Consider the following 14,714-nt stretch of genomic DNA (forward strand, 5'->3'; position numbering starts at 1 on the left):
AAATTTTTAAAATAAAGAGTAAAACAGCCTACACACCAGTCTGGTTAATCTTAGGTTTTTACTGGAGGTGCTTGGGTTTTTTAATGCATCATTATGAGGTTCTTTGATGAAACCATGGTGAGAATTAGAAGAGTTCAAACAGTAGAAAAGAAATTGAGCTATTTTTATGAAAATAGCCAAGGTAAGGAAACACTAGCAATTTGTACTAGCCAATACATACTCAACTGTCAAAAGAAAAAGTAGGAAAAGTTAGATTTATGAAGTAAAATTAAAATACGCTGTTCCATGCCTCCCTTTTTCTGCCCCCAAGAAAAAAAAGGAAAAAGGTTAGGATAAATTTCACTGCTAAATGCTGCACAGCACAAATCAGGTTCTTTTTTAATACCGTAGGCTGGGTCTAGAAGCTAAAAAAGAAGAAAATCTTGCAGACTGGTTCTCTCAGGTAAGTGCACATCAGTTTGAATTAAAGAATTGTTTCATTTTGTTATAAATCAAGATCTGTTTTGGTTTTATATTTTATCTTGTGTTTATGTTTGTTCTAAATACAAAGCAAAGTACTTGCTCTTTTCTGTTTCTTACATTGCTGTCATGGTCTCAAATGGAAGGGCCTGGATTGAAGAGCTGAATAAGTTTAGGAAACAGTAAAAAGCATAGCATGAACCATTTCACCCCTCCCCCCATGCATGCCTACATACATGTATTTGTATGATTTTCTTAATTCATGTATGAATTCCTCTTTCATTAAGAGCGCAAAACATCAATGAAGTGATACGAATTTCACAGGCTTCTGAGTTTTATTTCACCTCAAGATGATGTGTACCAAAAGTTAGTGTCTGTTGATACTGAACAAGTTTGCTGGCTCATGAGGTTCAAAACAACCAGAGTAGAGATGATTAGTTTAGATTAGCCTACTTATCTATTTACAATCTTTCATTTCACTGGTGTACATTGCCTCTCACTAGTATAATTTTTGCCTATAGTGTAAGAAATAAAAATCTTTTCTGAGATAAGCTAGAGACACTTCTTACAAAAGTGCAGTTTGTTGCTTCCTGGAAATTAGCTACTGTCTTTTAATGAATTAATGAAATTCAGTTTTAATTAAGTGTTTACATTATTCAAATCTATTATTAAACTTAATGTTCCTGCTTAACTTTCTCTCATTGTAGGTAACAAAAGTGATCTTAAAGTATATCTCTGATAACTTTTTGAGCACAGAGACTTTTCTTGAGTTGCATGCCACACACTTGAATTACTGAATGTTCTTTGTGTATGAAATTTAAACTTCATTATCTAAATAATCTTTTGAAAGGTGATCACAAAATCAGAGATGATTGAATACTACGATGTGAGTGGCTGCTATGTTCTTCGTCCTTGGGCTTATGCTATTTGGGAAGCTATCAAGAACTTCTTTGATGCAGAGATCAAGAAGCTTGGAGTGGAAAACTGTTACTTCCCCATGTTTGTGTCCCAGGCTGCCCTAGAGAAAGAGAAGACTCATATTGCTGACTTTGCTCCTGAGGTACACTTCAAAACTTTGTTTTAATCTGAGTGCAAGAAAACCCAAGCACTTAGTCTGCAGCTTAGTATGAAAGTAAGGTTTTTTGGTTTGGGTTTTTTTTTTCAAACTTGTTTTGTTTGGTTTTCTTTTTTCCTCTGGGTCTTTTTTTGTTTGGATTTTTTTTTTTCCCCCTTTAGGTTGCTTGGGTCACAAGATCCGGGAAAACAGATCTGGCTGAACCTATTGCTGTACGTCCAACAAGTGAAACAGGTAGACCCCTTTTTGTGCAGTTTGGCTATAAAGAAAACAGTTACAGGTATAGTGTAACTGACCGACAAGAATCCCTTTTGAAAAGTGGAAACCCATTTTTAAGAATATTTTCTAAAACTCTTTATCAAAATTTCCTATATTTGCTGCTACTTGTAGCTAATGTCACAACACTATAGGTTTCCTTAACTGGACTTTTGTAGGTACCGTACACTGTAGGAATTTTTCCATTAATATCTTGAAGATTGACTTGCTTTGACTGAAAAACCTGTTTGATTGGGGTTTTTTATATTGTTTGTAGGAAAATTTCTTCATCTTATAATTCACTCCAGTTTTGCATGTACTTTAACTATAGTTGTGCAAGTAGCTTTTACTAAAATTTCCTCTGAGTAATTTAAACAAACATTTTAAGACCTAAGGTTGGATGAATTTTTAACTGAATCAGGTACGGTATGGCATCCTGAAACCTTGAGGCCAGTAAATTTCTATTTGTGAACCTAGATGTATTTATATACTCTTAAGCCAATGACTTAAACATAGTGTCATTAGATATTAAGCTTTGGATTGTACTTTTACCAGCAGCAAGCAAGCTATTTTGCAGAGACACAGGACAAAGTGAAAGTACTCCTTTCAGTGAAAATATTACATGTAAAAAAAAAAAATATGTTTTAAAGAAATTAAACATAAAGCATAGTTCTCACAGCAGAAACTGTTAAGCTTGTATGTAGCAAAAAGAAAGGGTCAGCATAAACTGGCTGTATTGTGTAGAGACCCAAAGCTGCTTTCTTTTTACAGTCATGTATCCTGCCTATGCAAAGTGGGTGCAGTCACACAGGGATCTTCCTATCAAGCTTAATCAGTGGTGCAATGTTGTGGTATGTTTCTGTACGCAATTTCTGAGTAACTGTTGTGTCATAAACTGTTGTGCAGTTTAGGACAATTATTCTGTGTGGGCATGGCATGATGATACTAATCACAGCACATATTTCATGGCAAAAGTATGAATGTGGTTTATGTGATTTGTTTTTCTCACTGTTTTTAATAAAACATAGTTTATCAATGTATATTGTTGATTATATTGTTTAAGTAGAAATCTGTGAGTAGTTGACTTTTTATCTTTATTCAGAATTTTCTAATACTTATTTATAAACATTATTTTTAACAACAATTTGACACTTCAGTGTTAATCACGGTGATTAATTTTTTTTTTACCCCTCCCCCCAGCGTTGGGAGTTCAAACATCCCCAACCTTTCCTTCGCACTCGTGAGTTCCTTTGGCAAGAGGGTCACACGGCATTTGCAACATATGAAGAAGCAGCAGAGGAGGTAAAAAGCAAATGCACTGGTGCTTTTGCTTTCAGAACATTACCTTACTCCATAGCAACACAAACAAATCTTCTTACTAGGACCTTGTAGAAGTCCTCCTTTTCTTTGGGAGCCCTTATGAAAAATGCCAAGTGTACTGAAACCTTTTTCTTTTTTTTTTTTTTTTTTTTTTTTCTCTCAGATGTAACCCATGCCTGAGGCTTTAGTCTCTTCAACCAATATGGGGAATTTGAAGAGTGTGATATATAAAGAATGCTTTCCTTAAAAATTCTTAAAGATCTGTTTTCCTTAAAAATCTAAATAATGTGTTCACATGTTAACTGCTAGAAGTTTTAACACTTCCTTTGCCCAAAAGATAGATGTTTTATTGAGTGTCAGGTCATATCTTTATTTACTTAGCAGACGTTCAGACTTTCAGGTGGAAACTAGAAGTCAATATAACCATTGGACTGGCATTTCTGCAGTGACTCTTCTGTCATGTTTTATAGTTGTTGCTATTTGATTCATAGAAAATAACAGCCAAAGTTTAAAGCAATTGAAGAAATCTTATTTTTTAATCACAATTTTGAGAAAGTGTTAATTTTTTAAGAGCTTAGACTCTGGCATATAAAAATATGTCATGATTAAGCAAATGGAAAATACTGAGTAATTCTTAAGACAATACATTCATCATAGGTGATGCAGATACTTGATCTCTATGCTCAAGTGTATGAAGATCTCCTAGCAATACCTGTTGTGAAAGGAAGGAAGACAGAGAAGGAGAAATTCGCTGGGGGTGATTATACAACCACTGTAGAGGCATTTATATCTGCCAGTGGAAGAGCTATCCAGGTATTTATCTGTTAGAAATTTTTTTTTTCAGTGAATACAGTAAGATAAAAGCCTTAAACTGATGCTTGATAGACTCAGCTTTCCATTGAGTAGAATTTTCTTTGTGCAACTATTTCAGGGAGCAACATCACATCATCTAGGACAGAATTTCTCAAAGATGTTTGAAATTGTATTTGAAGATCCCAAGAAACCAGGAGAAAAACAGTTCGCTTATCAGAATTCCTGGGGCATTACAACTCGAACTATTGGTGTAATGACAATGATTCATGGAGATAACATGGGATTGGTGCTCCCACCTCGAGTAGCTTGTGTTCAGGTGTGTAAAAAATGCTTTAAACTACCGTTGTGTTTCCTTCCCTGTCTTGGAATTCATGAGCATTTCATATTGGGCACCTGGAAGAGTTAACGTAGGATAGGAGCTGTCATAATTACAAAGCGTGCTATATAAAGTTAATACAAATCATTAGGGTACTTGCGGTGGACAAGCTCTCTTTAATAGTCCATTCATTTAAAATAATTTTATCTGTATCATTTGGATGAAAAGTGAAATGTATCCTTTACTTCAGAGAGCTTCAAAGAAATAACTGGGATATAGGGCCACAATATTGTTTTTCAGTTTTTGTAAGAACTAGGAGCTAATTTTTTTTTTATAACATACGGTACTTGTCATGTTATATTGCAGGTTGTAATTATTCCCTGTGGTATCACAAACTCTCTTTCTGAAGAGGACAAAGAGGCTTTATTGAAGAAATGCAATGAGTATCGTAACAGGCTGCTTAGTGTTAATATCCGTGTACGGGCTGATTTAAGAGATAACTATTCACCTGGTTGGAAGTTCAACCACTGGGAACTTAAGGTACATTTCTTTCCAGGAGGTGTTTTGAAGCTTATATGCGGGGTGTGTGTATGAGGCATGTTATGCATGCATTGTATTCTGAAGGCAGATGTTTTCTCTAAATGAAAAATTTCTGCCTGGTGATTAGTGATCAATTTCATTAATAAATGAAGAAAAGATGTTTTCTGAGACTTGCTCTGTTTGCTAGAATTTGCATGTCACTAGCAATTTTTGAATCTCCAAGTCTCCAGTTTGTATACCTAGAAAATGAAATTAATAGTACAAATTACTTGCATGTTTAAAAATTTGTACTAATACTTAAGTGTCTCCAGAGTCACAAAAGTGCCTTCTTTGCACACAGTGGAACAGGGAAGATAAACCTGTACAGCATCAACAAAGAAAGGACCAATTGATTGGTGTGGTTTGTTTTCGTTAAAAATTACTGTGTTCCCCTCATATAGTAATAGAGAGGAACAGTTCTGCTTCATCAAATATAAGAGGTTTTTTTAAAACAAAAATAGTGAGCAGAATGAAACAATGGTAACTAGAAATTGAATAATGTATTAAGTCATGTTATGGTATCATATTTTTGTTCTGAATTGGAAATTAGTTTCAATATGTTAATCTTCCATGTAAGAGTTGTTGAAAGTTACCATTGTGTCCAAATTCACTTCTCTTTGTGTAACATTATTTTTTAAATGGAGCTCTAGTACCATGAATCCATGCTGGGAGACTTTTTAAATAAAATAAGGTTTATCAAGGAGGCACAGCATGGGGCAAACATGATGGTTTTGATAAAATCTACTAATGTGTCCAGCATAATACATAAACTTCATCTTCAGGCTAATTGCAGGCAAAGCACACTCATTTTACTGAGTACTGATAAGGAATTTCATAGGGTAAAAAAAATACAAGGGTACTGGAGTAAGAAGTACAAGAATGAACTGGAAAGTAGTTTGCCTTATGTACTTTTCAGCTTAGCAGATTTCTGTTGTTACCTCCAAAAAGATGCAAGTCATTGGTATTTGTTTGATAATGTCTGGTATTAGTTCCATTGCTTTTTCTTAGGAGGTCTTCCTACATGACCCTTAGGCATTCTTCTTTCACTGGAAAGTAGTATTACAATTAGAAATACGAGATCATTTCAGCAGTTTTAATTATGGAGACAGGTTTTTTTGTATGTCATAAACTAGAATGTTCATTTTAAATTGCTTGTTAGTAACAGTTTTGAATAGCTTTTTATGTAGCTTTGCAGTAGCAGTAGATATTTTGCCCTTCAGGCAGATTTTTTACTATATTAGCATAAATAAGGGGTGGGGTATAGGGAATCATTTGGAAGCTGTAAAATTGAAGAGATTCCAGAGCACAAAATGTGTAGGAAGCTTGGGTAAATGTCTTTGATTCTCCTGTTCACCTGTTGAACCCTGTAGAATGTTTTCAGCTTTTAGCTTTTTACCTTGGGCGGGGGGGGGGAGAACAAAACCACCTATTGAATGCATTTGCATTTACTCTCTTCATTTCCCGTGAAAGAATGTGTACAGCTTGGGACACACGTTAGCAGGATGTAGAGAAAATAAGTTAGACTCACTAGACTCTTAACTGACTAGTAAAATGGAAACTCTTTTTGTCTGATGGTATATGGGAGATGAGAAATTACATGGTTCTTACACCAAAGTTTATGAAGCATAAAAGCTTTACATAAATAAAGCACCTATCTGTTTGTAGTCAAATATTTTATGCAATTAATGTTGATATTAGGGCTATATTTAACAGAACTTTTGCTATTTGCTTTTCATACAGTTAAAAGTGTTCTGTGAAAACAGAATTAACAAGTAGTATTGGGTGAACTAGAACATTAAAATGACTTAATCATTCAGACTTCAAAAATCAGATTTGCGCTATCTGGGATAATTGTCTTACTGTAGTTTCAGTTGTGCTTTAACTGTCTTAGTATTACTTTTGTGTTAGCACAGATGCAGTCTCCAAGCTAGTGAAGCAAGGTTGGAGCAAGGTATAATGCACAAGTGAAGAGGGTGTGGATGGGAAAGACAGAAATGCATAAAAAGCAGTGGAATATATGCTGATTTCTTTTTTTTTTTTTTTTCAAAGAAACTTAAATGTGTAAAGTGGTTCCATATTAAGACAGGGCTTTAGAACAACAACAACAAAAAGAGAGGAAAAAAATGAACTCTTCTGAGAATGACTTATTCATCGTAACTTCTAACTTTTTTTAATGAAGGGTGTTCCAGTCAGGGTTGAAGTGGGACCACGAGACATGAAGTGCCAACAGTTTGTAGCTGTTAGAAGAGATACAGGACAGAAGCTGACCTTTTCTGAACATGAGGCAGAAGATAGACTGAAGCAGATTTTGGAGGAGATCCATGCTAACCTTTACAACAGGTAAATTGAGAGGTACAATAAATTGCTGTGCTAATCACAGATGCACTTTAGCTATCAGAAGAATTTCTCACATTATTGGTTCATCTGTGGAGAAAGACAGGTTAGGCCCATCTTCCTGTTTGTGACCTTTCATTTTTCTGCCTCTGAAACTTGTTCACATACAGTGATAGAAGTTTCCTATTGTGCTCATGAAACAGAATGTTAGAAGTTGTGAACTCATTTTAAAAAATACTTCCATGAATTCATGTGAAGTATTAATAAAGGAATACACCCTAAATAGTTCATGGGATAATAATGCACAGGTTTCATTCCTGAAAGATGCTTTTGGTAGAAAATTTTGAAAGATACGAAGTTGTCCAAGAAACTTCCGTAGCTGAAGTTCTATGTTCAGAAGTGTATTTTAAGACCCTATATCCTATTGTTTTCCTATAAGCAATCAAGTGCTTTGGAACTGTTATTTGCACTTACTGCATATGCCAAAATCCCTTGCATGTCTGTCATTGCAAATTGTTGTTTGTCAGTACACTGAGAAAGAACAGGGTGCTGATCCAGCACTGCAGCAGATGAATTTTCCTACTTTCTTCTGTGGTGATCAAAATTGCTTACAAGCAGAATATTTTTACCTAGTTAAAGAGCATTTTGCTATTTAGACTTAGAACATAATTAAAAAAGAAAAATCTGCATCTGTAGTACTTGTCTGTTTCTATCTATAGCTGGTCAGCGTTGAACTGATATGCACAACGATGTGAATTAACATGGTGAAATGTGCAGCAACCTGGAACACCCCATCAGCAATTACTCAAAATTTTGTTTCTTTAAGGGCAAAAGTGGTAGAAAGCCATAACCTGATTAGGAAGTTTGGAATTAATATATAGCTTCTCTTGTAATTTTTTGTTTTGACTGACTCTGAAAACTTAGTTCATTTGACAATATGACAATATTTGAACATAAATCTGCCCTGACCGAATATATTTTTCCTTTTATTAGAGCTTCTGAGGACTTAAAAAGTCATATGGTGGTGGCCAATAATATGGAGGACTTTCAGAAAGAGCTTGATTCAGGAAAGGTAAGGAAATTTATTTCATTCTATCCTGGTAAGTGCCTTCATACACTTTCTGTTTCTTACAAATAGTAAGGGGCTAGAAATTTCAAAGCTTATATATAAATATTGCTGCGGTTTATATGGAACTCTCTCCTCACAAGCAGATGGAGCCTCTTCTGTAGAACTGCATAAAAATAAATTAGCTTTCCCAAAATTTATTGCTTTCTTCTTTTGCTAAAATACTGTATTTACTAAATATGGTGTTTCAGGCTACCAGCATTCAAAATGCCAGAGGTGACAGGGTGTCTTGAAGTGACTTACAATGCTGCAGTTTGTTAATTTGCATTTGAAGTGTTACGGTTCTATCAGAAAGTGCTTTTCAGAGAGATTAATGTAAATATTTTATTCAGATTAAGATGAACTTGCTGTCATTATTCTAATGCAAACAGTGAAAAACACTTTTCAAGTCTTGTAACGGGGTCCAATTAAGAGTTTAAAGTACATGCTATTTACGTCAAAGAAGTTTTGCATTTACGACCTGAATAGAAGCCATTGGGTTCATTGAGAATTACTTGGGTTGATAGTAAGAATAACCCATAATGTGGATGATTGAGCTCTACTGATCTAGAGATCTGTGAAAAATTTAAATTTCTGGCAAAGTATTTGAAGTTGATTAAGTCTTCATTAGAGAATTCAGCTGCTGTTTCTTTTTCAGAGATCCACTGACAGAAATTCTTAACCCTGAAATTCTGTCACAAACCTCAGCTTGTGAAATTGTTCATGTATTTAGTTTAATGTGTTCAAGTAGTAGGATCCCCAGGATCAATCATTAAGGCTGTGTATTTTATAAAGAGAGATCGGGGATTTTGTGTGTCCCAGTTAGATCTACTCTGAAAATTTCAAAATTTCTGATGGAAAATGCACGAGTGCCAAGAATTCATAGTGCTTTTGTTAACTTCAAAAATAGTTTTAAGTTATCCTTGGTTAGGCTTGACCTTCCATCACGCTCTTTTCTTGCATTTCTATTGCACGTACTTTAAATTTATAACAAGATTTAAAGGCATAATTGTGAACTTCAGAGGAGGGACTGACTTAGCACGCTTATGAAGCTGAGGATATAGAGTTTTTAAACATTCTGTGCATAGGTGCTCTAATAGTAGTACTGCTTTATTTTCCTCTAAAAAACTAAATACAGGTGTGAAGTATTCTGTTTCCAAACAGCTTTGGGCTCTTCCTACTGACTGCAAAGTATCTTTTCCTTGGTGCAAATGTCTCTAAAGCATCTGGTGATTCTGCTGGGAGATTTAAAAAACAAAAATCTTTAGTCTTTGCTTAACAAATAATTGTGCTCTGCATACGTATTGCACTAGTACTACTGCTGTCACATATTGTGATTTCAAGATGTGCCATCACGTATCTTTCACTTTTGAATTAAACAAGCACTCTGAAACTATGCTTGATAGTCTTCAAGACAAGGAAACAGTTGAGAAAGACATAAGCTCTTATAAAAAACTTAACAGATGCAGTAAACATGTATTTATAAACTGAAATGAAGAGTCAAGCTCATTCCAAGAGCAGGAATGGAATGAAGTTAATTCTTTCTGTATTTGGAGCATGCACATATATTATTATCCTTTAATTATGACGAAATACTGTGGAATCCCCTTTCATTTCCTCCGACTGCAGAAGTTCCAAGTGATACCGTCTGCCTATGGAGATGGTAAAACGCCTGGTCTTCAATGTCTAACGCTTACTGTGTACAGATAGATTCTAGAGAGGGCCAAGAGAATTATCCTATTTATATTATGTTTAGAACTATAATATAATCTAGTTTATAATGTAGTTAAACTTGGAAACGTGAAAAAAATATTTTCAAATTCCAAGTTGGATACTTTGGTATTTAGGTTATATAAGTTTATTATAATCAGCGTATCTGAATTAAAAAAAAATGCGTATGTCATTTTATGACTGTTTCACTCCCCACCTATATATGTTATATGGACAAAATTCTCCTAGCATATGTATTCTGTAATTTCTTGAAATTACACTGTGTTAGCACTAGCTGCTGTTTAAGAAGAAAATTTGTAAGCTGAAGTACTCCCCCTTAATTCCTGTTGCTGTTTTCCCGTTACTAAAATTGCAGTGCAGACTATTAGCTCTTTAAAAATGCAGACTGCTTCTGTGTTCTTTAAAGTTCCATGCAAATTTTAGTTCAAACTCTAAGAATAATTGCACAGGTATTTAAACAAAGTTTCATTTAACTAAGGAAAGATTAATGCAAGAACAGTATAGTAGAGAGGTAATAGTTTCTTTTTTTCAGTTGCAAGAAAGTGAAGCTATAAAGTGAAGTCTAATAAAGGCGTGTTCCAGTTCAAGGCAAATTGAGAATTTTGCACGAAAAATGTAATTTTGGTGAAAGAAAGCCACAGATGAGCAAACCTTATTTGGAGTTGGGATAGGATTAAAATAACTGTGACAGCTGAATTTAGTAGTTGTTGTTGCCCTCAGCTATTAGCATTACATGAGTGTTCAAATGTGTGTAGGAGGTGTCTTTTTAACAGTAATTCAGCTTTTTAGTCATAAACAGGATTTTCACTGTGAAAGTCCATTAAAAATAAAAAAAATCAATAAAATGGAATATAAGACTTTGGAAAAGAGTTCGGTACAAGAGTAGTGCTGAGAAGAGTATATGAGTTTATAACTTCAGCTTTACTTTTTCAGTTTCTTCAGTTAATCGAACTGAAGGAAACAGCAGGAAAATATGCACCACTTCCCCCCGCCCCCAAGAAAAATGTGCTGTTGGCAATTCTGTCTTAAAATATGTATGTCCATGTCATGTTCAGAAAATGTGAAAATTCATAGTAATGGAATTAGAATGGAAACTTCATTAGGAAAGCACTGTCTTGCAGCATGTAAGCAACCACTTGTTCTGAGGTTTGAAAGTTTTAAAATTTTCCTGGAAAAGAGTATTTCGGGAGAAAACAGTATTTATACATTCCACAGAAGGAAGAATATTGGGTTAAAAAAAATAAATCAGCACCCTGACTTGATTTAAATGCTACTTTGGGTTTGTGTAGGTCTTTCCAATCTGCACTATGGAGGGATGACCGTGCTTATCTATTTCTCTGATGAGAAAGAGCTATTAAAATTTGATTGTAACAATCACAACTTTTCCCACTTTGAGTGTATAGAAAATCTTAAGGTTTAGGAATCTTACAGAGATAAGGATGTGTTTTTCATTTTTTAGATGTATGACTGGTTTTTCTTCTCTCTTCCCCCCTCTCCCCCACTTCAGATTGTACAAATCCCTTTTTGTGGGGAAATTGAGTGTGAGGATTGGATCAAGAAGACCACTGCCAGGTAAAGTGTAACTGAACTGGAGAGTATCTACCGAGATCAAAATCGAAATGTTTTGAATACAAAACAGGAATGTAAAATGCCTCTGGTTATAACAGTGATGTACAGTCCTCACCCTTGGCTCTTGCTGTCCTGCATAATTCAGTGTATTTACTCTCTTAGCTCTGGAATTTTCAGACTAATTAGTGTGCTTTGGAGATTTTATGTATAATACACTTCATTGCATCTTTATTTTTAAATTAAAGTGTTTATTTACTAGTATGCTTTTATTTCAGGGATCAAGATCTTGAGCCTGGTGCCCCTTCCATGGGAGCAAAAAGCCTCTGCATACCTTTTCAGCCTCTCTGTGAACTACAGTGTGGGACAAGATGTGTCTGCGGCAAAAACCCTGCCAAGTTTTACACTCTATTTGGTCGTAGTTACTAAATTACTAGTGAAAGCACCTTCTCCTTTATCTGTGAATTAAACTTTTTTTAACAAGACTGAAATAGCCCCCAAACCTAATCAGTTTTGCAACTTTTTAAATGATTCCAAAAGCAAAGCCATAAACCATAAACCCACCTCCCCAATTGTCAGTCTTAGGCTAGCAGTAATTCACAGACTTTTCTGTAAACATCTCTAATAATAAACATGTATTGTGAGCTGTAATATGCTTTGGTTGTTTTTTTCTGTGTTACTCAGTGGAGAAGATAGGAATCCTTTCTTCATGTCTTTTTTCCATTTGGACATTGAGAAAATACCTGTAAGATTGGAGAGAATGTCATAAACACTGTAAACACATAAACACTGTACGGTACATTTGGGTGTGCTGACACAAACTTTATAGGTAAAACATCTCTTTTAATTTTGCCTTCAAATTTTTCAGTTTTTCAGTATAGACTTGCTACTAACTTGTAGGCATGGTAAATGCTACCCTTAATGAAAACTCCCTCTGGAGCCAGGTGTTTGAAGGAATATTTTCACACCATCATAAAACAAGTTTGAAAGGATATATTAGATTAAATGCCACATTGATAGCAAGATGCAGGTGAATGCCATTTGTTGCAGATATTTTGCAAAGCCCTGTTTCTCTTATCTTATAAACTGGCATTTATAGGTGTCTCACAGTGATAACTGGAATGAGTAATGCAAAGGCAATCTAAAGAGAGGTATTTTCAGTGCTAAAGATTTTATACTATGGTTATATCTGTAGCATGTTTCATAAAACCCTTTTGCTTTTCCTGAACTTACTATATGCTGCTTTAGCAGCGGAGGCTGAATGTTGCAGAGTTGTTAAATTATTTCAAAAATAAAATTACTTCCACTCTGAGCGTAGCATTGACTTAAAAAAAGGAAAAAAAAAAAGAGAGCGAGCCCTGGCTCAAAATAACTTTTGGATGACACATGGTTAATTTGTTACCTTTTTTCTCCTATATATTTGAAGGCTGTCTACATAAACCCCTTTCCCTGAAATGAATTGAGTGAAAACTTGGCAATTAAAAAGTTGGACCAGTAAGATCCTCCCCAGACTCTTCCTGGGACAATACTACCTGACTGCCTGTTTCCAAACCCTATTTTTACGTAGCATCAATAGTCTAAAAGTCTTAAGTAAGGAGACTTACAGTGCTATTCCCAGATCCTCATGCTTCTCTGCTTTTCAAAAGCATGCAAAATGTTAGCTTTTGCCCAAATCCCTGTGGTCAGTCTTCCTAGTCAAAATTTTGAATATTAAATTTGAACCAGTGGCCTGTCCACTTTAGGATCATGCCCCTTGTGATAATACCCTCGTTTTTCACAGAAAAGTGTGAAAATGATTAAATATTTCAGATCAGCTTGCGCAGAGTGCTTGAGCACTTGGAAATTCTCAGTAATATTCCTTGCATGAAGGTTAGTCCTGAAGGGCTTGCTTCAGTTGCATCCTAAAATCATCTGTCTTGCATTCATCCATCTAGCTATTTTCTCACTATATAGATGAGGTCTCAGGGGTAGTAACAAGCAAAGGATTCGAGGAGTGATAGGTCAGGGCATACATTTGTCTTCTGTTTTCAGTTGACATACCAAAAGAGTGGCCCTAAGGTCTTTCTGTCCCAGTATGCTGTCTCTAATACTGACTGGAGCAATAATGTGAGAAAGAACTTAAGTAATACCAACCAGAATGATGGTTTTCCAGCCTCACATGATGGGTAACTAAGACTAGTCTTCAGAGGTATTGCCTACTGCAGCCCTCTCCTGCTGGGGGGAAGGGGAGAGGCACTAACCGGCAGCTTCAGTGTCCTCGGGCATAAGAGACAGGAGCGTGCCAAGATTTTTTGACAGAGCAGAACAGATGATTAAGCATAGATGAGCACTTTCGGCTCCCATCGAAACACTCCACAACACTGGTATTTTAAAAAATTAGATATGGAAGCTGTTAGTAGCGCAGAACAAAGGAAAGGCAAAACTAAATGCTGCCTCTAACCTTCCTGCAACCTTATCGGTTTGAACAAACAGCCAACCTTCAACCAGTTGACTGGATCAAATTCATGAGTAAACATGTTGACAACACTGTTCTTAGAAATGAGTTGCTCTCAACCTACAAATGGGTTTGTTTGAAGCCGGAGGTTTCAGGGAAGGCCAGCCTTTCCCCTCCACTGCTTCCTTCTTTTCCCCAGCATGTTTCTTCCTGGTCATACTAGGGCTTGAAGTGTCTGGAATGTGGGTGACTCAGCTGCAGATATCTCTGCATCTCTCTTCTGAAGAGATGCTAATGCCTTCCTTCCTGGGAGGGACAAGTCCATGTCAAGTATCCTTTCACCAGAAGCACAATCTGAGCTATCTAAAGCGTTATAGGAACAGCCATACTCTGATATGAGTATTCATATCAGCCATACTGATATGAAAACTTTCAGAATCTTAGTAGATTGTGTCTGTTAGAAAATAAGAACATGAATCAGAATAATACACTACACTTGATTAAATGAGGCTACTGTGTGTTTATAATAGAACTGCAAATCTCTTAGGGTTCCTTCGTTCTTATAGTTCTATAATGATAAATTCGGGTTAAATAGCATAGTAAGGTGGGACATAGGGAACTGCCTTAACATGGTGCTGCTCCTTATTGACAAAATAGAGCACACTCGAGCATTTTAGCTCTGCTGCAAAGGGAAGGCTTCATTTAGCTCGAGCTCTTGGTAATCGAA

The 14,714-nt window shown here is 35.6% G+C and overlaps 1 protein-coding gene across 6 annotated transcripts in view; it reads left to right on the forward strand.

The window, feature by feature from the left end:
* EPRS1 (glutamyl-prolyl-tRNA synthetase 1) overlaps window positions 1–12,204 on the forward strand; it is a 40,207-nt gene extending 28,003 nt beyond the window's left edge. For all 6 annotated transcript variants that reach the window (XM_074579302.1, XM_074579299.1, XM_074579297.1 and 3 more), the window contains 12 exons: window positions 391–442; window positions 1,310–1,519; window positions 1,696–1,768; window positions 2,561–2,640; window positions 2,990–3,091; window positions 3,767–3,922; window positions 4,041–4,238; window positions 4,605–4,778; window positions 6,997–7,157; window positions 8,145–8,223; window positions 11,495–11,559; window positions 11,832–12,204. In XM_074579302.1, the coding sequence (XP_074435403.1) occupies window positions 391–442; window positions 1,310–1,519; window positions 1,696–1,768; window positions 2,561–2,640; window positions 2,990–3,091; window positions 3,767–3,922; window positions 4,041–4,238; window positions 4,605–4,778; window positions 6,997–7,157; window positions 8,145–8,223; window positions 11,495–11,559; window positions 11,832–11,982 (1,501 nt within the window). In that variant the 3' untranslated portion in view covers window positions 11,983–12,204. The remainder of the gene's footprint in view (window positions 1–390; window positions 443–1,309; window positions 1,520–1,695; window positions 1,769–2,560; window positions 2,641–2,989; window positions 3,092–3,766; window positions 3,923–4,040; window positions 4,239–4,604; window positions 4,779–6,996; window positions 7,158–8,144; window positions 8,224–11,494; window positions 11,560–11,831) is intronic.
* Window positions 12,205–14,714: the final 2,510 nt, after the last annotated feature.

The sequence above is a fragment of the Larus michahellis genome, chromosome 3 (assembly GCF_964199755.1).
Source record: "Larus michahellis chromosome 3, bLarMic1.1, whole genome shotgun sequence".
Lineage (NCBI taxonomy): Eukaryota > Metazoa > Chordata > Aves > Charadriiformes > Laridae > Larus > Larus michahellis.